At 36.9% G+C, this 22,293-nt stretch overlaps 1 protein-coding gene across 2 annotated transcripts; it reads right to left on the bottom strand.

The window, feature by feature from the left end:
* Positions 1-140: 140 nt before the first annotated feature.
* Positions 141-19,041, bottom strand: LOC108677711 (la protein homolog). Of its 2 annotated transcripts, XM_018165979.2 has the most exons (9): positions 18,957-19,041; positions 5,389-5,510; positions 3,223-3,474; positions 2,525-2,650; positions 2,059-2,244; positions 1,612-1,851; positions 1,195-1,419; positions 550-760; positions 141-484 (listed from the first exon to the last, which is right to left on the bottom strand). In XM_018165979.2, exons 2-8 carry the CDS (start codon positions 5,470-5,472, stop codon positions 587-589), a joined length of 1,287 nt encoding a protein of 428 aa, XP_018021468.1. In that variant the 5' UTR covers positions 5,473-5,510; positions 18,957-19,041; the 3' UTR covers positions 141-484; positions 550-586. The 2 variants fall into 2 exon arrangements, with proteins under 2 accessions (XP_018021468.1, XP_018021467.1); XM_018165978.2 differs by having other exon boundaries at positions 141-760.
* Positions 19,042-22,293: the final 3,252 nt, after the last annotated feature.

Genomic DNA, 22,293 nt, shown 5'->3' with positions numbered 1-22,293 from the left:
ACTTATAAATTTCCCTGCATTGAAGATGACACAGGAAACTATTTCATCAGGTTTCCCCGTATCAAAAGCACCTCGTCATTAAACGCTAGCTAATGAAAATTCATGTGCTTCAGAAGTACATTTAGGAAATGAAAATCAAGTAATTATCACGAATTGCATTCATGCCGCAATCAAGGAGGTGGTAGATAAATTGTGAACAAAATAAACACACCGCTTTGATCTTGTCAGTAATGGAAAAAGAAGCACTTGTTCGGCGTGTGCTTGAATTGAACTTGTATTTCATTGGTCATCACTAAATTAAAAGCAAGAAAAACACTGCCGAGATTGCTATCTTCATAACATTGGATTTCTAATGCCCTATCCCGACAATCTAATAAAATTGTTGCACTGCATGTCAGGAGTCGGAAAAAATTAGGTAAATTTACCCGATCATTTAGAGACAGCCAAGATTAACACTACATGACAGCCGGAAAAAATTGGGTATCTTTACCCGATCATTGAAAGACAGCCAAGATTAACACTACATGACAGCCGGAAAAAAATGGGTATCTTTACCCGATCATTGAAAGACAGCTAAGATTAACAATTATCTACGCTGACGTTTGCTGCGGCCTCCTCGTCCACCAAAGCCTCCCCGCCTCTTCTTGCCTTGCTGCTGACCTGAGGCCACTGCGCGGTGCCTCGCTTCGTTGGCCTTCTTGATCTGCGCGTCCTCTTCCTCGCCCTCCACGAGGCTCAGCGTCACATCAGCACCGTTCACCTGCACCACAATAAGCGTTAAGGCGCACAAGTTTCGAGTTACTATATTTATAGTGAAATATTTCAAGAGCTTGTACGCAACACCTTCAGCATGCCAAAAAATTCTTCATTACAGAAAATCTTCAAATAAAATTTAAAATCATAGTAATTGAAAGTTTGGATTGGCTGAATTAGTATGTATGTACCTGAAGTTAGGGGCAATAGAGACTTATATTTGTATTCTAAATAATTATTTGCGGGTAAAATAGAATTAATTTCGAAATCGATTCTAATTGAAACTAGAATCAATTTCAACAACAAAGAGGAAGACCTTGGGATCAACCCATCACGAAGACGCAAATAAAAATCTAAGATAACAGCAATTACAAAATTACAACAGTCACATCAAAAAATGAATAAGACCATCAAGTTCGGATAATAAGGCTATCTCTTTACCTTGAGATTGCCCTGCAGTGCCGTTAGCATTTGTTGGTTAGTGCCCGCCTGAGTGAAGCGGACATAAGCTTTGTCTTCACCGCGCCTGAAGTCCACAAAAGCGCAGTCGTGCGTCAGATCAAAAATGGCGTTTTTGATGTCCTCCCGCGACGTGTTTTCCTTGAAGCCTGACACCAGCAAGAACGAACCTCGAGCAACCTCTTCCAGTGGCTTGGCTTCTTTGGCCTGAGATCATGAAAGCAATATAAGCGTGCCAAAAAAATGTTTACTTCTTGTTTCACATGCAAAACAATTTGTTCGTTATTGAAACAGTGTTTTAAATGAGTGGGAAAATGACAAGACATATGGAAATAATAAAGCACTAAAAATAGACTCCTCACAATACCGGTATTCCCTATAAAATGATAGTTTTCCCACCTCTCCATTTGCTTCACCAGTCTTGGCGAGACGCGCAGCCTTCTTGGCAAGACGCTCGTCCCTCTCTTTCTTCTTTTCCTCGAGGTAGTCAGCAAACCATTTCTTGACGAGGTACAGTTTTTTGTACTGGGTGGGCGGGCGTTCTAAAAATGCCTTAGCAAGTTCAGCAGTTTTGAACACCACCAAAACTGACCCCTTGAAGCCGTTGGCATTGGTGGTCTTATCGATGTATGTCCTCATCTGCAGAGCAAAAATTAAATAGTTCTTATATTGCAATGAGCAAAACGGAAAATAAGATTAATATAATACAACACATAAATGTCCATGGCGTATACATATATATTATATATGAGAAATCGAATTGGAAAAATTACATGAATGACATGCAAATGTAAAATCAAGATGAAAGTTAATATTTAAAAATTAGCTCAGAAACTTTTCACTCACCTTCACAGAGTCATAACTGCCAAACTGTTTGAAGTATTCCAGGAGCTCATCAAGAGTTACGGATCCATCCTTAGGAAAGCCTTTGCAATAAATTGTTCGCTTGATAGACTCTTCCTTCAGGTCTTCATCCAGTTCAGGGAGAGGCTCATCAACACTGCGACGAATCTTGGTCAAAGTTGGGTCAACCTGTCGATTGATCAGCACAAATGAATGCCATTAACACAATTAAAAAATGAATACTATTAACATGACAAAACTTTCAGCACAAACCACATGGCCAACAACTAGTCAAGGTTTCTAGGCCGCCACATTTCCAGCACACGCAAATAAAACATAACAAGGAATTTGCGCACTTGTTGCTTTGTTTGCTTTGGAAACATAGTTCAACAGTTTCATAAATATTTTTCAAAATATATCAACATGAAACAATCAAGAGACTGAACAGGATATGCAGTGACAAACTGACCTCCATAAAAGTATTTTCACAGCTCTTAATGGCAGTGGCAATAATGTTGCAATCTTTGGTGAGCTTAGCCAGTCTTGCAAAATTAGTCATTGTGCTGAGGGGGACCCAGCCATTGTCCTTCTTGATCTGTAGGGGAAAGTGATAATCGTGATCGTAGTTCAGTGCTACAGAAGAAAAATTAACTAACTTTTTTGAATAGCTAAAAAATATGAATTTGTTGCCTTAAATTCAAATATACTACTACAAGTACATTAAGAATGAAATAAAATTCCACAGTGAAAAAACCAACAATGGCACATCATCACAGACTTAATTAATTTTATACTTATATTACATACGTCTTCTCTTTGATATGTAATGACAATAAACTCAAGATGCGACACAGGGACACTGAAGAGAGAAAGATAAGAGCTAAGTTTGTATGCCCATCATAGGAACTTTTGAAGTGAAGCCCAAGCTGAGACTAAGGACTTTAAAAAATTCTAATTATAACCACAATTACGGCACGACTCACAGTCCCAGATGAAGGAAAAATCAACTTGCACTGCCTCAAACAAGTATTTGAATCATCATATAAGCAAGCAATGTAATCAAATAGGCATTTGAGTAATACTATAACTTGAGTAATAGATATAATTTAAAATTTAGCAGTAAAGACATGATGAAAAGAAAGCAATGTAAAAACTAAAGTAGCTTACCTCAGCTGACAGAAATTTGTCCCGCGGTAAATTGTAGTTACCAAAGTAGTACTCAATTTGTGTGACTATTTTATCTCTGAGCTGAGAATTGATCTCTCCATTTTTTGATGCATCCTCACTGTTGACTGAATCTGCAGGAGCTTCAACTTTCTCTTCAGGGGCTGGGTTATCTTCTGAGGTGGGCTCATCCACAGTGGGCTCTTCTTTTGTGTCATTGTTCTGAGTTTTGTCTTTGACAGGTGATGCATCCAACTGAAAAATTAAATGACTTTATTTTAAAATAGAGATAAATATTAATAACAGAAAAAAAAATTTAATTCTTATTACTCATGATCATGAATAATATTTAAATTTAATGGATTAAAAGAGGTGTCAACAAATAAAAATTATTAATCAGAATACAAATAAATAATAATTGACCATTAATTAATAAATTATGACTAGTGGTATTGCTCAAAATGTATAATTATATAAATATTATTTTTATAGAAAAGGTGAGCAGGTGAGAGAAGAAATATTATTTTTCGAACTATTTGTAGCCTATTCATTAATTGAAGATTTGAATGGATTGCTGCTTAATTAACGGTTTTCATTTAGGACAATAATAAGTGCCACAAGATGAACTCCAAGCAATTCTTGCATTCACTGCCTCTTTACATTGAGCATTTCATACAAAATGATAGTTATTGCTGTCTGTGGATGCTTTATAAAACATGATTATTACATATAAAAAAGGCTTGGAATGTTCATCAGTTGATGGTGACAAAGAGTCCTTATTTGAAGTATGCCGTTCACATGTAGTAAATTCACTTCTCTAGCTCCTGTCTCAATGTTTTACTCCACGAATATTTGGCCAACCGAGAATTCTGTTCAGGTAGGGCAAGACGTAATCTTGATAAGTATTTTTTGTTAGAGTTTGGGCATTGTAGCTATGAAGTATAAAAATCATGTAGGTACAATCCAAAAACTTTGCCATTATCACATTCTCAGTTAAACCCTAACAAAATTTAGAGTTGCCCCAGCTCCTGGTAATCCAAATCAGACTCTGCAGCTTCTGAAAATTTTTGCTGGGAAGTGAGTGAAGTCGACTTCTCGTGGCCACTTTGCAACTTCTGCTGGGCCAGGCGGTTTCCTTCAGCCCCCGTAGTTGATGAATTGGAAGCTTTTACTGCAGCAGTGGAAGAAGAAGGACGGCGACCACTTAGTGTGCGCTTAGTTGATGCACAAGTGCGCACTAAGTGGTCGCTGTCCTGCTTCTAGTGAACCTTGCAGGCAGCAAGCATGCCAAGAAAACAGGTGCGACAGTGTAGCGTTTCAAGGAGGGCGCCATTGTCGTCAACTGCTGGACATGCCAATTCTGTTTACCGATTCACTTGAGGCTTCAATTGAATTGCACTTCAAGTCGTACACGAAATCAAGTATCTTGTTATTAATGTCCTGCATCCTATGTGCGCATCATGTGAACGGTTACATTTTAAACAGCATTAGTGTTAGCGTTACACACAGGTACTCTGTAACTGTACAAGCATGAGCACTCCCTGCTATTCATATGCATTAATGTGAGGAGCAAACACTGCAACGAGGCTATATGGAAGTATCTGTAATATACTACAACAGCATGGACAGTATAGTTTTAGTGAAGCTTCAATAACACTATGGTGAGACCGTCCTTTTACTCAGATCTCTGTACCCGGTTGAGTAGATATAGAAGCACAGGGACTATGTTTAGAGTTGTAAAAAGTATTCATACATTCGTAAGTAAAAAGTTGTAAGTTATACAAATGAATTAAACAGAGTATGTGAATTTCAACATCTAAATGCATGAATGTTACCTATACAATGAATCCTCCACCTAAATTGAGAAAAATATTAAATTTTGTCAAGTGAAGTCAACAGAATTAAAATGACATCAATATAATGTTAAATTATTGTCAATTCAAAAAACTGAATAAATGAACTAGAATTAAATTGATCTCACAAATAATGAATACAAAAATTTCAACTGAAGAATTATGTAAATACTTCTAAAATTTGGATCTTCTTGCATACAGCAATAAAAATCAGAAATTTTCCTTACACAAGAATATTGTAGGTAGGGTTGTATCAGCAATATCTAACAAGGATAATGCTTGGTTATGAAAAATTATAAAACATACAAGAACATACCTGCTTTGCATCAGTGGCTGGAGCTTCAGTCTGCTCAGCACATTGGGTATCAATGCTATCCTTGTTTTTTGATTCTTCAGCCATAATTAGATAAAAAATTAGTTAATGTTAAAATAAAATCTGTAAAAGAAATAATAGCAATAAATTGGTATTACAGATTCATAGATAGACAATAAATTATTGTCTTTCATTTTTCAAATCTTTCTAGGATTCATGCATTTAATGCTGGCTACTGAACCTATCATTCTATGTAAACATATTCTTTTAGGCAAGTTTGATTGAAGACCAGAGCATGCTTTTTATTAATAATCTTCTTGTGTGTTTTTTCACTGAGTCAAACAAAATTTCTTGCTGGCACCGGGAGATCAAAAACCAGGTTAAACCAGGTTTCCGAGTGACATTTTAATGGATTGCAATGTTTCAAAAAATACAATTTTCATTATCAAGCTGGTGAAAGTTTTACAACAATTTAAATTCAATTTTGGAAATGACAGTAGTACATATCAATGGTATAGTGCAGGGGTCTCCAAACTATGGCCCATGGGCCGCATCCAGCCGGCTACATAATTTCATCTGGCCCACTGGATGAAATTGTGAAATGAATAAATAATTATTGTATGAATGGCATTGCAAAATTATTCAAAGCTGGGGCCTGCTGACTGGTGGCACTCAGCCCAAGCTGACTGCACTCTACCATTGCCAGTTCCGTGAATTCTTGAAAGAAATGGCTACAGAGTTTGTTGACCTGCTTTATTATACAGCAGGTATCATTGCATCATTCAAAAAAAAAAAATACAATTTTCATTATCAAGCTGGTGAAGGTTTTACAACACTTGAAATTGAATTTTGGAAATGACAGTAGTACATATCAATGGTATAGTGAATACAATTTAATATATTGGCTTAATATTACTCTGAAAATAATTTCAGCATCTGGATGAAGCCTGTAATTTGGAGGTTGATAGCTGGAGACTCTCTTGATAATGAGCGAGTCTCCAGCTATCAACCTCCAAACTACAGGATTTGTTCAGATGCTGAAATTACTTTCAGAGTAATTTTAAGCTAATATTTCGAATTGTATCCACTATACCAGGGATCTTCAAACTTTTCAATGTGTGGGCCACACTTTATATATTTCCCGGGTATTTATGCAGGCTGAAAGAATAAAAAATCAAAAGAACAAAAAGATCAGTGCCAGCAATTTTATTTACTCAAATAATAAAGTACCTATAAACATGGAAAAATTAAAACTTATATTTTTGGAAAAAATTAGGGTAAACTAAATAAATGCCTCTTCAGTTTTATCTAACCAAATTAGTGTGACCACAAAACTACAAGCAAATTTTATCAAATTTGGAAACTGATCTGGCTTCAGGCATTATGCTTATCCTTCAGTCAGTCATTTGCCTGGAGATCAATAATTTCTATTTTAAATTGAGTTGAAAGATTTTCAGCATTGCAGTCAAATGGATTATAAAAGAGCCTGATTTCATTTGCTTTGGCATCAATTCAAGGTCAGTAAATTGTTTCTGAAACTTTTTTCAAACCTGAAATTATTTCATTTACAAATGAAAAATGAAATTCAACTTTAATTTCTGCATGAAATTTTTTACAACAAGGAAAATGAGCAAAATCTTAACTGTCACCTGGCCTTCACGTAGCACAAACTTTGCTCTGAATGCCTTGACATGAACAGGTAGTCGTGATCAAATTTGTTTTGCCTTGCAATTTCAGATTCTATTTATTCATATTACTTGTCATATCTGCAAAAAATGTCAATTTCCAAATCCATTCTAATTCTGATAATAATGGCTGAGGTTTATTTTTCTCTGTGTGAAATAAATAAATTTCTCATCCGAGCTCAAAAAATGCAGCAACACCTTTCCACAACTAAGAATTCCAGCAACAACTTTCCACAACACTAAGACTAATTCCGGCCGCACTTCAAGCTCTACTAATTCGTAATTCCAACACTCTTGTGTTCAAATTCTGATCGCTGTGTGAGCTGTATTGGAATACAACACATCTTGGAATTAGAACACTATTGAATATTGAACACTACAGTAAAATGGGGTAACTTTGCCCACTTTTCTATTTCAAAATGCCATTTTTTTACTAGATAAGTTAAACTTAAATTGAAACATGCAAAATACAGGCCTATACTCTAGCTTTACTCATCATAAATTGCTGGCTCCTGCCTCTCATAGTTTTGATGTAATTTCAAAAAAAAAAAAAAATGATGGTTTTTGTTACCCCAGCTTTTGGGGTTTCTTTGACCAGGTGGTAAAAACAATTTTATTTTTTGGTAAAATAACCCCAGGTTTTGGTGCATTGTAGTAGAACTCTTCTAGTTACATATGCAAATGACAAATTTGTGGGAAGTGTCATAGTTTGCAAATTGGGGGCACCGCCTCCCAATGGGCAAAATATGACCACTTAATGGCAGCTGTGATGGGGTAACATTGACTGGCTTGGAAATTAAGTTAAAATTACCATATATAAGACTCTGTAGAGTGTGAACCATAAAGAAAAAAACATTAATAGGTGTATCAAACATAAAATATGTTATATATGTACCTATGGTAATTTTAACTTAATTTCCAAGCTGGTCAATGTTACCCCATCAAGGCTGCCATTAGGTGGTCAAAGTTCCCCCATTGGGGGGTGGCACCCCCCATTTGCAAACTATGACACTTTCCTTGGTACTCCGACAGGCTTTAAATAATAGCTCTTTTTCGTGGGTCACATTATTAATTTTTTAACCTATTAGATATGCAAACTTTTTAAATCTTTCTATTGTATTGCATAGCCTCAGTATTAGGCCTTTGACAAAATTTTTCTATGTCAAATCGTTTTTGAGTTATGGGGGTTTTTGTTAAAAAAACGAAAAGTGGTCAAAGTTACCCCGCCGGTCAAAGTAACCCCATTTTACGGTACTCGCTAACAGCAGTCATTATTTAATTCAAGCATTTGTGTTTAGCTTTATTTACCATATTTGCTTAAGATGATCACTTAAAATGAAAGAAAACGCAACTTATAGGACTAGTTTCAACATGTTGATAGGAATAGGAGTCAGCGACTGCATAGACTTGGACTAGGAGTTGACTTCATAAGGACGCGCCGTATGGCGCATAAATGTTAAACTGTTCAACTAATATGATACAAAGGCATAGCTTGCATGCAATTGGGTCCGCATTCGTTTGAGCTGGTTGGGAGTCGGACGCTAGCGTGTCTTCCAAATCAGCTTCAGGTATGATTTTCAGAAATAATGTAAACAATTAAAGTGTAAATTAATTATGACCATAGAAGAAAATAATTTCGTGTTGAATGTGTACTCTGAATCAACTCATACAGGGTGGAGCGCGGGAATTTGCTTATTTGCACTGCATGCTGTGGCGGCACTGATGGTTGAAGACAGAGGAGAGTGGACGTTGCTTACAGTGGATGGCGGGAAATTTGTATTCGTCTTGCTCTCAGTTGACATCATGCAGTGGACATGTTAGGAGAGGTCATTTTGTGTAGAAGCGTATTTTTCAAATGCCCACACGATCATTGCAGTGCAGCGTGCTTTTCATTCACGATTCGCTGTTCCTTCACGTGGACGTGTTCCTGGACGGCAATCAAATGTAAATTGGGTGAATGCATTCAGAACAGCAGGGAATGTGTTATGTCTGCAAAAGGGACCCGAGAGAAGGATTACAACACCACGAAACATCGAGAGAGTTAGAGCAGCAGTACTGCAATCTCCAAAATGCTCTGCTTGGAAGCAATCATTTGCTCTTAGCATTTGCTTATGATGCAGGATTATTTTCAGCCAGCTCAATGAGGCAATGGAATTAGAGGATACATGGTTCCAACAGGATGGTGCCACTGCACACACAACGAGGGTTAACATGAATTGTTTGAGGCGAATGTTTCCTGGACGGCTTATCTCTTTGAGGGGTGATGTGACCTGGCCAGCACGCTCACCAGATTTAGCCCCATCCGATTTTTTTCTTTGGAGATACCTGAAGTCTAAGGTGTATATCAATTGCCCCAACACCTTGGAAGGCCTAAGGAACAACATTGAAGCTGAAATTGGCTGAATACCAGTAGGCATGCTTATTAGAGTTCATGAAAACTTCAGAAAACGTATACAGTAGTGTGTGGAATGCTAAGGTTGACATTTGCCAGATACACTCTTTTAAACCATGAAATTTATAAATTACATTACCGTTCAGTATAATTCAAATATCAAATAAATTTTTCTAGTGATCTTAATTTTTTTATTTCATTCCCAAATCAGCAAATTACCGCGCGCCACCCTGTATATAGGTGACTTTTGCATTCAAGTATATCGGCAAGATCTAATGGAACTTTTTTCAGAATCAAGAGTACATCCTTTACCGGCTGCAACGTTGTGAAGCCTCCCCAAGATCTCCTTTGCTCACCGGAGAGTGACATGTCTCTACTTGCGACCTCGGAAACGTTCATGCCGGGCGCAATGCTTATGCAGCCTTCCCAAGATCTCCCTTGCTCATCGGTGACTGTGAGTGACGAGTCTCTACTGGTGTCACTCCGTGTCAGTAACGACCTTGTATATAGTGGCAATTGAGAACACGTTTTTTTAGGGTAAACATCCCATTTCTGAACGCAAATTAAGCCTATGCATTGCAGACTAAATTTATGAACGCGAATGTTAAACAATCATAATACAATTCATTAAAATCAGTTAACAAAAAATCGTAGTTTTTATGCACCAGACACCTCTGACTCATACACTAGTAGAATCAAGACAGACGACAGTGCATGACTGGAAGCACCGAAGCACATGCATCGACAACCATACGCGGCGCCAGTTCAAAATGCACTGCTGGCTGGCTGCAGCTGGCAACACATATATCAACAACATGCATTGAGCTATGATTGGCCGTTCGGACTTTTAAGTTCATATTTAGCTTACGTTCTCTCGTTCAGAAAAGAAATAACTGGCGCTTTTGTCATAGGAGGAGACGTTCAAGTGCTTGCCTATCCCGATTTCCCTTCCGGATTCCGCTTTTGATTAATTCCTGATTCAGAGCAAAAGCTGTGTTGAGGGGTTTGTTGCAAATGATATATCGATCCAACACTTTGTGAACAAATTTTCAAGATAAACTTACATGACAAATTTTCATGGCACGTTTTCCACCCATTATTTTATAAAATTAAAAGCGATGTTTACCAAATTACAAAAGAAACTATTCATTCGCAATGCCCTTGAGCGAATGAACGTGATAAATGATAATTTTTTTCACTTCTTTCCCGCATTAATTAATTTTCCTCATTAAGCCTAAAATATCTCCCAAACTAATGAACTTAGCAAATGTTAAAAAAACGGAGATGTATAGGTCATGATCATTTTTTTCAATTTCACCTTTGTAGCGCCTCCGCCTTATACGGATCTAAATTCGCAGTGAGCCTAACATATCTCCTATCCTCATGCACAGGCTTTCCATGTACCTTTAATTAAAGGCGCAATTAAAAAATAATCACGACCTTAACATCAATGTTAGTGAAGATGCGTGCAAAGTTTCATCGAGCTGCATTCATTAGTTTGGGAGATATTTTAGGCTCACTGAAACTTGTAGATTGTAAGCACGGTCGTGTCTGAGGGGTCTTATATATGCATATATATAATTCCCTTCATGCTTGCAATAGTGTATTTTGAATAAATAGCTTCGTTGTTGGAAAGGTTAAGCTCGGTTTTGATTATAAAAACTCATGTGCATGAAACGTGCTACAAATTTGCTTTTATTGCGCTAGTTAAAATTGAAATGAATTTTGACAGTGCTCACAAAAAATATTGTCTGTATATAGCTTTTTTCTTAGCTTTATCATGATTGAAATTACTTAATTATGCTTATTATACCTGCTATGAAAATTCTTTCCAAAAAATTCATCCTAAAATTGTCAGCACAACTGGTCTGACAGAAGTGTGTGGGCCATCCCATAAGCATGGCATATTGTAGCCATCTTGACGCCACTTTGGCACAATTTTTTTCTCCATTCGTTAGCAATCAGGCTGGAATTCTAAAATTTGTGGTTCACATAAAATAAAGCGTTCCACCTTAAAAAAACGTTCCAGGCAACTAGAAACAGGTTTGCAGGCCGTCAGAAATCGGCTTCGGTTGCGGTAGCTATGATCGTATGAACGTCAAGTCAGGCAACACAGAGTAGGTCCCATGCAAGATTGTTAATTGCGTGCATCACTCACAGATGAGCAAGAGGGATGGATCTACAGAAGGAAATACTATTTACTCCCAACATAATAGTTTCAAATTAAATATAAAAAAACATTTATGGCACCAATTCATTACCTCAGCTTTCAAATTGAGGAGAAACTCGTCGGCAGTTGGAGAAACTTCTCGAAGAAAAGGCAATGCACAACAAACAACATAAAACTTCACAGTTGACTGACTAGAATAGACTCCATAGTCAATGGAGTACTCAAAAGTCAAAAATTTAGCATTCAAACCTTTAGATTCTGTGAACCTTGTGATTTCCTCATTATCACGTAAAGTTTCCACTCAATTATCGTCTCGAAGTTCGGGAGCTTTATCTGCAGTAATGTTCTGTAGTTACCTTACCCACCGATTGCTTAATGAGAACTAACCACTACACTAACCATCATTACATTCCCACCACTGTTGCACACGATTGATTCTGCATGCATGTATAATATTTACAAAGATTATTAAACCATTCTTATTTCTGTTTAATGTCAGTTACTGATAAATTTTTAATATAGAAGAATTAGTATCTTTCATTTTTTCACATGGCTATATTGATGTTGGTTTCACATTGGTTGCCGGTGCAGTTGGTATCCCTGCTACCTTCTTTGTCTACGTTTTTTTTGGCTATTGCAACAAAAGGAGATTGTATGTCTCAGCTGCTTGCATCGGTGGTCAGTTTTGTATTTGTGGATTGAATCATAGGCAGTTTTTCATTTATTTGTGAGTGAATGTACATAGTGAAGATGTTATTCTTTGCGATTTCCATCAATAGTGACATAACTACACTATTGTATTACGCTCTTGAAATAAGAATTGTAGCATTACGCATTAAGTTAGCATCAGTGCGTTAACATTGTGTGCATTTGGGGCGGTCCATTTCTAGCTTTCTAATGCTGTTTGGATTCCAGTGGCAGTGACGTTGCACGCATTCTGATGGTAATTGGATTCTTATGACTGGCGTTGCACACGTTCTAGCAATGATTGGATTCATTTGACTGTGACGTTGGACGCGTTCAAGCATTGATTGGATTCTTCTGACTTATGTTGGACGCGTTCAAGCATTGATTGGATTCTTGTTACTGTGATGATGCAAGCACCATTTTTTTTTTCAAAGAAACAGCTGTGGCATCTTACAGAGACTCATCAGTGATGATGATGGACTGAAAGTGGAAGTGTGCTGGACATTCCAGATTTTTGGGTCCTGCTTTCCAATTTGCTATGTTTACCAGTTAATATATTACCCCTCTGGATTTCTACACTGTTCGTAACTCTACTAAAATGCATCATAGATTATTCGAACATATAAAGTATTTTTCGTGTGAGCTAGAACAAACCGTCATCAAACGCTCAAAAAAAAAATTTGCTACTGAAGGGTTTGATGTAGCTGCTCGCGTGTCCGTAATCCACATTATGAGAGGCGCCACCAAAACGGTTGAGTGTAGCATGGTGCCAATCCATAGGTTATTCAAAAGAACCTGTTCTTATGTCATTTTGAACCGATCAACACTTCTTTATGGACCGATCGTAAAACACACCTTCACCGGCAAAAGCTTTTACACTTCTGAAGAAGGTGAGCTGACAGCTACACTGGCCGTGGGGCGTGGGTGGACCTAATTTGAATTTGAAAGCATGCATCAATTCAAAATCCTATAGACTGTAATAGACATAGTATACAAGTCATAGAGCCTAAATTTTTAATATCTATAAAAAATGTACGTTTCTGCATGTATTATAATGCTGTTAACATTAGCAAACTTTGAATTATCTCTGATACAAGAAATACTTGCTTAAATCATTTTATTTTCAATATAAGCGACTGGATGCAACAATCGGTTCGCAAGAACCAACATAGCCCTGACAGCAGAAATTTCGAATTTTCGATTGACCTTAATTTCTAAATTAAAATGTATTTAGCCAGAATTTCTTGCATCAGAGATACTGTCAAGTATTTCAATGCTAACAGCATCAAAATCCACACAGAAACGTAAAATTTTAATAGGTTTTACACTGAAATTTATGCTCCTATTCCTAAGAACTGATACCAATTTCAAATTAAAAACGACTAAATTGAATCCATCGCGCTTTCTGGCATCTTCTCTCACAGCTGATTCCCATTACAGTGCATTTTTTTTAGCTCAAGTTGCCAATATGTATTTAATGTAGACATAGTCTTCCATTGGTACAAAACTTACAAAATAACCTTGAATTATTGATTGCTAATTTCTTGCATTAGGTAAATGTTTATGATTCAAATTAATCATAGAAGATTAGAAGTTGCATCTCCATAATTCCATGTTGAATTAAAATTATTCATAGAAGGTTCACTTACTGATGCCTGCATACATCCAGATCCTAGCGCCAGCAGTGGCCATTCAAGGAACTACTTTATTACTTAGTATATTTACTATGATAATAATAATATATTATTCTGCTTAGACACCGTCTCTCAAAATGTTGCAGCAACACATTTTCCATTGCTAATTATTCACATTTATTTATTTGTGGTGCAGCGAAAATGCAAAATATTGCATTGTTTGACGTCTTGTTGTGTGACGTGTTCTTTTGTTGTTGTGTGACGTCACCGCAGTTAAGGCAGTGATCCCAGTGAATATGAAAACAGTTTAGTATTGCGATCGACGTTATTTGTGAATAATATTTTCGATTGTGATATTATAACATATTTCTGATGGTGAAATAATTTTGATTGTGATATTGACACTTGCCAGTAGTATCAACATTTGAACATCGAAGTTCTAACATAATTAATTACGAGGTAAAGGGACTGAGCACAGCTGAGATCATTCATGGCTGAAGCTTCTTAACCGATGTCATAATTGTCATTGTCATTTTTTACGTCATTGATATCATTCTGGAACCAACGTAAGTAACTAAGGAACTTCCCAGTTCAAATATTTATTGATATATTTATATCAATTTCAAAACTTTACGTATTTCTAAAGGGAGTTGTGATGAGACCATGAGAGTCGAACCATTGAGTTTAGACCATTGCATTGATTGCAACTTGCAACAGGGGCCCAAGGGCCAAGGGCATGGGGCCTTGCGAATGCGAAGGGTTAAGACCGCGGACCGCCGCACGGCGGTGGACCGACATAAGTACACTGTACCTCTCTTCATAGACTTCCACTATGGTGTAGTGTGAGCGACTTCATCTGTGAAACAGTGAAAGAAGGTACGACGAATTCAGTACAGCCTTACATCATCATCAGTGAGTTACATGTAATGAATTTTTTCTGCTGATGTGCTGTTTAAGGGCTTTTAGCCAATGGCCATTACTGTTGAAATTGTAGCTCTACGGGCGCGGTTAAATTTATCCATGGCCACGGGTGAAATTATCCATGGCCATTGGCTACGGGTTTAATTATCCATGGCCATGGTGGCAAACAAATTTTTTGCCCGACTCATTTTTAGATGCGTTCATAACTTCATAATTCACGTTCACTTTTTGTTATTTTACTACACTGGGCCCGATATGGCATGTATTAAGTATTTTCAAATTGTTATGTTAGACTTTGAATGTTCTACTTTTGATTTGATTAATGTTTTGTATCACAGGTTCACAATGGTCACCGCAATGGCTTCCGATTGCTGTTGCCACAACGAGATCAAGAAGTAAACAATACCCCCGTTCCAAGGAATTCCAGCTGTTACATGTTAGATTGGGATTCAGTCACTATATTAAGGTAAATGAGTTTGATCAAATTTTGGTTATCTCAAATTTTAGCAATTATTTTCAGATGACAAGACAATTTTTACAGACAACCTTATAAATTTTGTCTAAACTATAAACTAGATACAGGCTTGTTAATCATAAAATAGCTTACTATATTACTTACGAAATTGACACTCATTTAGTTGAGGTTAAATTTGCTATCATGGTCATACATAACTTACGGAAACAAAAGACTAATGATATGCAAACAACGGCACAGCTCATTTAGAATGGTTGCTGTAATCTTTGGCGTCTTGAAATTTCATAACTGATATCAAAGATATTGTTAAATGAATGTGTATGAAATTGATCAGGCCTTTTTATATTTACATCAAGTAGAGACGTCTTGGACAATGTCCGAGACGTAAGTGAGAGCGAGCGCCTTAGTTTCTTTGAAAACCAATTTTGAGCATAAAATGAGCAGAGAAGAATCGTATTTTGACAAAAATTTAACAATAATTATTTGGGGTTGTGTTTTAAGACATGAGGTTCCTCTATAGATATTATTTGTAGAATATGTGATTTAGTATCAGTAATTTTATGATAAATATACATATATACACTCCCACGTGTCCATTTTAGATGTAACTCCATTACAATAAATGTATAAAGTTGGTCGTTTTATTTTTACCTCTATCATTAAGGTTATTCTAAGAAATTACAAACCCCTTCCTGCTTTCAAATAAAGTCTAAGAAACCTTTTGTTATGGCAACATGCATCCCTGCTTGGTGTTGCTGGGATCGGTAATCCCTTATATTAGTGAATCCCGTTGCAATTATCAAATACCATATACTAAGAATGCAGCTCCTGTACTGACATTGTCGTATCTGCTATCATTATTATTATTGAAAATGATTCGTATCATTTCAGAAAAGACAAATTAAAATTCCTATTAAACATTTGAATAGCATATCTTTGCATACTATAGTCAATTAGATTAACTTACCTCAGATGTTGTAGCAGGTGTTAGCAGAGCACATTACTATAACATACATCAGCAGAGCGCATTATCATAACATACATTAGTAGGTAGGGCACATTACCATAACATACGTTAGCATAGCGCATTAGCTCACATTAGCAGAGCAAGTTAGTGTACATTATCAGAGCACAATAGCACACATTAGCATTACACTGTTGCACACTTTAGCCTTGCATATTGCTACACGTTCTCATACTGTCAATGTGTCCAATAGGTATATATATTTAGTTTGTTGTTCGCCTGTTATGTCACTGATCTCGGTGACGTCACAGGCATTAACCAATCACCAAAATGCGATCAAACCAATCCGTCATGGGAATGACTGGATTGTTTACGTATCTCAATCTACATGACGTAATAAGAAAGCTGAACTGAAAGTCAGAAATCCTCGTGGGTCAACCTAATAAAGTTCAACAATATATATTTGCACATGCGAAAATGAATCTGACACAAAATTAAAATTAAAAGTAAATTCTTACAATGCTTGAAACAGCGTATTGTAAATAAACATCTTCATTATTAATTAGGTCATAATTGGTTTGGATATGAAATAGTTATACATGCCAAGTTTTATGAAAAAATCTGGCATGACAATAAAAAGTCTTCCAGTGCATACAGTAGGATATTGTCAATAAATAGATGCGTATTTACTTATGTCAAGATCGATTCAGATTTGAAGATCTTAGCGGGAAAAAGTGCAAAAAATTATCATTTAGCACATTTATTAAAATTAAAGTAGAAACAGAAATACCTGGTCATGCTCGCACCAGGGCATTGTGAGTGAATAATTTCGTTTTTAATTTGGTAATTATCACTTAGTTTCGATTTCATAAACTTATGCATGGAAAAAGTGCTATGAAACTTACTTCTGTAAATTTGTTTTAAAATACCGTACACGGTGTCGAATCGATATGTCAATTGCAGAAAAATCCCTCAACGAGTTTGCTCTAAATTAGGAATTGAATTGAAAACAAAATCCAGAGTAGAGCAGATGCAGATTAGAAAGGAATGAACGTCTCTGGCTCTCCGCTATGACAAACTAGAGCATCGATTTTGAAAGCATTGAACGAACTCAACTTCTAAATCTGATCTTTGAACGTGAAGTGGTATTATTGCAGATTAAGTACATCCAAAAAAAAAGGGTGTTTTTTTTTTTGAATTATATGTTTTTTGGGGTGTAGATTACGAATCTGAAATCAGTTTTTGGCGGTCGGCATCGGAAATTTTTAATGGAACCTGTTCCTAACTGGACCTAACCTGCGAGGTTTTCGTTGATCGGCTAGGTTTTTTACATGTTAGGAGTCCGTCCGGCGGCCGGAAAACCTAGCCAATAGGTTTTTTCTATGTTTGGAGTCCGTCCGGCGGCCGAAAAAACCTAGCCAATCAACGAAACCTCGCAGGTTAGGTCCAGTTAGGAACAGGTTCCATTAAAAATTTCCGATGCCGACCGCCAAAAATGGATTTCAGATTCGTAATCTACACCCCAAAAAACATATAATTTAGAAAAAAACACCCTTTTTTTAGGATGTACTTAATCTGCAATAATACCCGTGAAGTTTTGAACGAGTGTTGTTGTTGCCAGACGTATGTGAACTGGCGCCACGTGTGGTTGTCGATGCCTGCGCTGCCAGTACCAAACTTGCATTGTCGTCTCAGCAGAACAGAACCTACTAACATTGGAGACAGAGATATGTAAAAACTGATTTTTTAAAATGTAAATTTATTTGTAAACTGAGTTATATTTTGACTGTTTACCATCGGCGTTCATAAAATTTTGAAGCAATGCATATGCTTAATTTGCGTTCAGAAATTGTATGTTTACCCTAGAAAAAAAAAATGTTCTTGATTGCCACTATGTCCATGGCCATGGGTGAAATTGTCCCTCGTTGACAGGTGATTTTTGCTCTTGTACGGGTGCCTCCTGCCCATTATTCCAGTCTGGCTCCAAGGGAATAGGATTTTAAACTTAGTCTTAAAGTCTCAAATGTTTGAAGTTTTGAACACTAAAGAGTAAAGACTAAAGTCAGTAAAGTGGATTTGATTGTCAACTGCTGAGTTGAGTTAGCTACTTGTCATTTCACTCATTTGAGTGTATAGGTAGTCTCAATTCTCAAATGAGTCAAATCACTCTCAAACTCTCAACTATTTAGGTATTTGGCTCTTCACTTTCCAGCGGCCCAGCCGAGCCAAATGAATTGAGCACTGAGCAGGCTCAAATGAACTAATAAAGCATTGACTGGAGTCTAAAAATTAAATAGAACACAGCAATTGTTTATAGAAATGTAAGGATTTTCGATGCGATATCTGCAAGTTACAAACTTATAACAAAGTTAGTTAGTTAGTTATAACAGGCGGCAAGGCCTTTTACACTGAACTTCTCAAGTATCAAGTATAATAATAAATTTGCTCACAAAGCATAGCTACCTAGATCATGATAGGCTAGATGATAGAATGCGACTTCAACATGCGTTAATGGATTAAAAAAAATCCTACCATCAAGAAGTGATTCAGCAAAATTAATATCCTACAGTTTTACCAATGTACACAATAATAGTTGTTAAAAGTACTTCTAAATTCAGAGCGAAATTATTACCTTGCAAGGCTTGCAGTCCGAATCGGGACTGATGCTAGTGATGGACACTTGGACAGTGGAACGTTGCGGCGTCTACCCACACTACAACACGTGAATGTGTACGTTAAAGATTAGATGAGTTTGTGGCCGTTAGGAATAACTAGAAAGGACACAATCTGAATTAACATGCACTTTTTACCGTCTCGAAACTTCTCTCAAAATTATTTTATTTACATGCAATGAAAAAATTACCCACGTGTGCAGGTATTTCTTTAGCATAAGCGGTTGAGTATAGAAATAGTTCCCAGTGATTTCGTTATATAGAAGTGAAGAAACTGCATATGTGTCGAACTGATAAACAAGTCCTAACATCGATGAAGTTAGATTTGGTAGGTAACAAATAAAAAATAATGCTAGAAATCTACAAAGATTAAAAAGCGTTTCTAAAGAAGGAATACAAACTGCTGGAGATAAATTCACTGCTCTAACACCAGGTTGCAACCATGTTCAGAAGATCCCTGGAGTCGAGCACAATTCCAGACGACTGGAGGAGAAGAAGGTCACTCCATCTGCAATATGTCAGCTGCAGGGCCCGCAATGAAATACCTGTAAGTTAGTTATCTGCTGCAAATGGATAGAGGCCCGAGCGAGGGAACAAATAATTGCGCACTTATAGCCCTACAACCTCATCTGCAGAAAAATCATGGCTTCATAAAAGGAAATCCGGTTATAAAACAGCTGCTCGAGATGCTGACTGTGGTGAAGACTACGGGCGCTCCACCGATGCCCCATGCCCACGTTAGGAAAAGGAGAGTGCTGAGTTGGGCCCGATGTTTCTTAGCTAACAGAACCCGGTAGGTTCTGGACGGAGCGACTCGACCTAACCTATTATGAGCAACAGTACGAGCTAATAACATTTTGGCCATCTAGTCTGCTGCTCATACCATGTATGCAAACAAAGAAAAGTAGGAATCGTCTAGAAACAACCTAACTGCTACTTCCAACATGCCAGCTGCAGGTCAGATACTTAGGCCTACACAAAACTTCCAAAGATTTAATGGTATCTATGTTACTTTACTGGTATACTCATTGGACTTAAAAAGACGAGTCTAAAAAGGTTTCAGCTCTACCACAACTTTTGGGCGAGTATAAATACTTTAAGTATCAAGTATAACTTAAAACGTTACAGCGAAAACTGTTCTTTGAACGAAAACTCCGCCAAAATGCTCATTGGATCGTGAAAAACTCGAAGACTCCCGATACGTGTCGAAAGTTCCTCATCCTGAGGAGGAGAAGCAACCAGGAACACTTCACTAGTTTGCTTAATAACTAAGACATCGATGATTGGTAGGAAAATGACACTCAGAATAGGGCAGAATGTCTGCATGACCAAAGGTAGTTACAATAATCGTTAACTGCGCTCATAAGATGGCATTAACTTGAATGGTGGGCCGAGGCTTCATGGCTTCAGCATGGCTTCCATAAGGGCAATTGCACACTTAAAGACTAAATGCTCAAAGAGATGCATTTGAAATGCATTAGAGGAATAATTATTGACTAACTAATACACTAAATAGACAAAAGAAGCCTCATTCATACCCAAAAGAAGAGAGAATTAATGAAGGAACTTGAAAATAATTATTTTACAGAGAACATGGTTGGTTCAAAGCTTCACGATTGCAAGGAACCACAAGTTCTGCATCACAGTGCAAAATGCTACTGTACGCGTTGCTTGCAGGCTTCACGCCCTAAAGTTCACTACTATATAAATGGCGTCGATGTTGGTCAGCATTAACATTTTATAACAAAAAGAGCACAGAAAAAAAGTGTCTTTTCAGGAGATCGATGCCACAAATGAGCGAATACACGCATTATTTGTAGACTAAAATTAACAGAACACATCGATAACAATACATAGATGGCACCAAGTCGAACCTCCGCGATACAGAATAGCTAGTCAAACGTTAGCGACTTGCACAAGAACTAAACGTGCAATACGAATAAGCAAATGGAGTGATCAAGAAGGCTTCGCAATTCTCACTCCTTCATGCCATTATTAAGAATAGCTTTCTACTTGCACATGAACTAAACGTGTAATACGAATAAAAAAATGGAGATATTAAGAAGGCTTCGCAATTCTCACTCCTTCATGCCATTAAGAATAGCTTTCTACGTCGCGATATAAAATCTGCCTTACGCCTATTAAAAGGACACGCCAGTCAAAGAATCACAGTCATCGCCTGCTAGTGACGAACAACAAGTTTCACTGAAAATATTTCCCATCCAAAGCAGCTAGCCACAAACTGGTATTATTTATGCTATAATAAAACAAATCCTGAATAGTTTAGCACAAGACATTTCGACGCGTCACGCTGAGCGGACGTTAAATGTTGATTTACATTAGCCTCCCCTGAACAACTCATCGCTGCTTTTGCAGCATCAAATTCTGCTTCTTGAACATCAACGCGGTTTCGAGAGCAAGAAATAGTTGCCGTTACATTAAAATTAGATTAAGTCTAGTAAGATGAAGTTTATAAGATCGTCTGTAAGTACGCATTCCAAGAAATTTTCTTCAAATTAAATAAGATTTCTCCCCCTGCCAGTTTAAATGAAATCAATCATTAGCGAATTTCAGTAAAACAAATTGACACAAGACTAGTTTCATAAGTCTACAAACTTGAAGGCACAAGTGGACACAAACCTCGTAAAAAGTTCTTACTTTTCAAGCACGATTTTACATCTTCACACAACTATTGCCCAGTGCATCTCTTACCAAACACACCATAAAAAGATCCCTTCTTTAATTTAATGAAAAAATTGTCAAGGTGTTATCTAGCAATCAGTTAGAGATTTCACTTTAAATCTATTTAATCGATTTAACATTTCTACACAAAATACTTGTGACACACTTTAATTCAGCAGAATTTATCCTTAACACGCATATTCCACAGTTCTACGCTATGAACAAAACAATTAAGCTTTTATTATCCAAGCCATTATGCTTAACAAAATCAGTCTGTACGGGGTACGTGAACACAAAAAAATATAACTCAGTACTCAATGCAGTGAGTGACAGAGAGCGCATTTTCTCGTCGACGAAAACGTGAGGTCACGGACGGACGGACAGACGGACAGACAGACGGACATGGCGAGCACAATAGTGCATTTTTTCCATAAATGAGAAAATGCGATAAAAATTGACTTCAGTAATTTAAGTGAAATGTTTTAATTTTAATTTTCGGTAATTTAATTGCAATGTTGTTGTTTACGATTAATTGTTTCGTAACAATTCAATTCATCTAAAAATTAGCCTATTAAACATTTTCGGCCAATAATAATCCTGTGCAAAATTAAAGCGGCAGAAAGCTC

This window comes from Hyalella azteca, unplaced genomic scaffold (genome assembly GCF_000764305.2).
Source record: "Hyalella azteca isolate HAZT.00-mixed unplaced genomic scaffold, Hazt_2.0.2 contig15760, whole genome shotgun sequence".
Classification (NCBI taxonomy): Eukaryota; Metazoa; Arthropoda; class Malacostraca; order Amphipoda; family Hyalellidae; genus Hyalella; species Hyalella azteca.
This window is presented reverse-complemented; position numbering and strand designations above follow the sequence as displayed.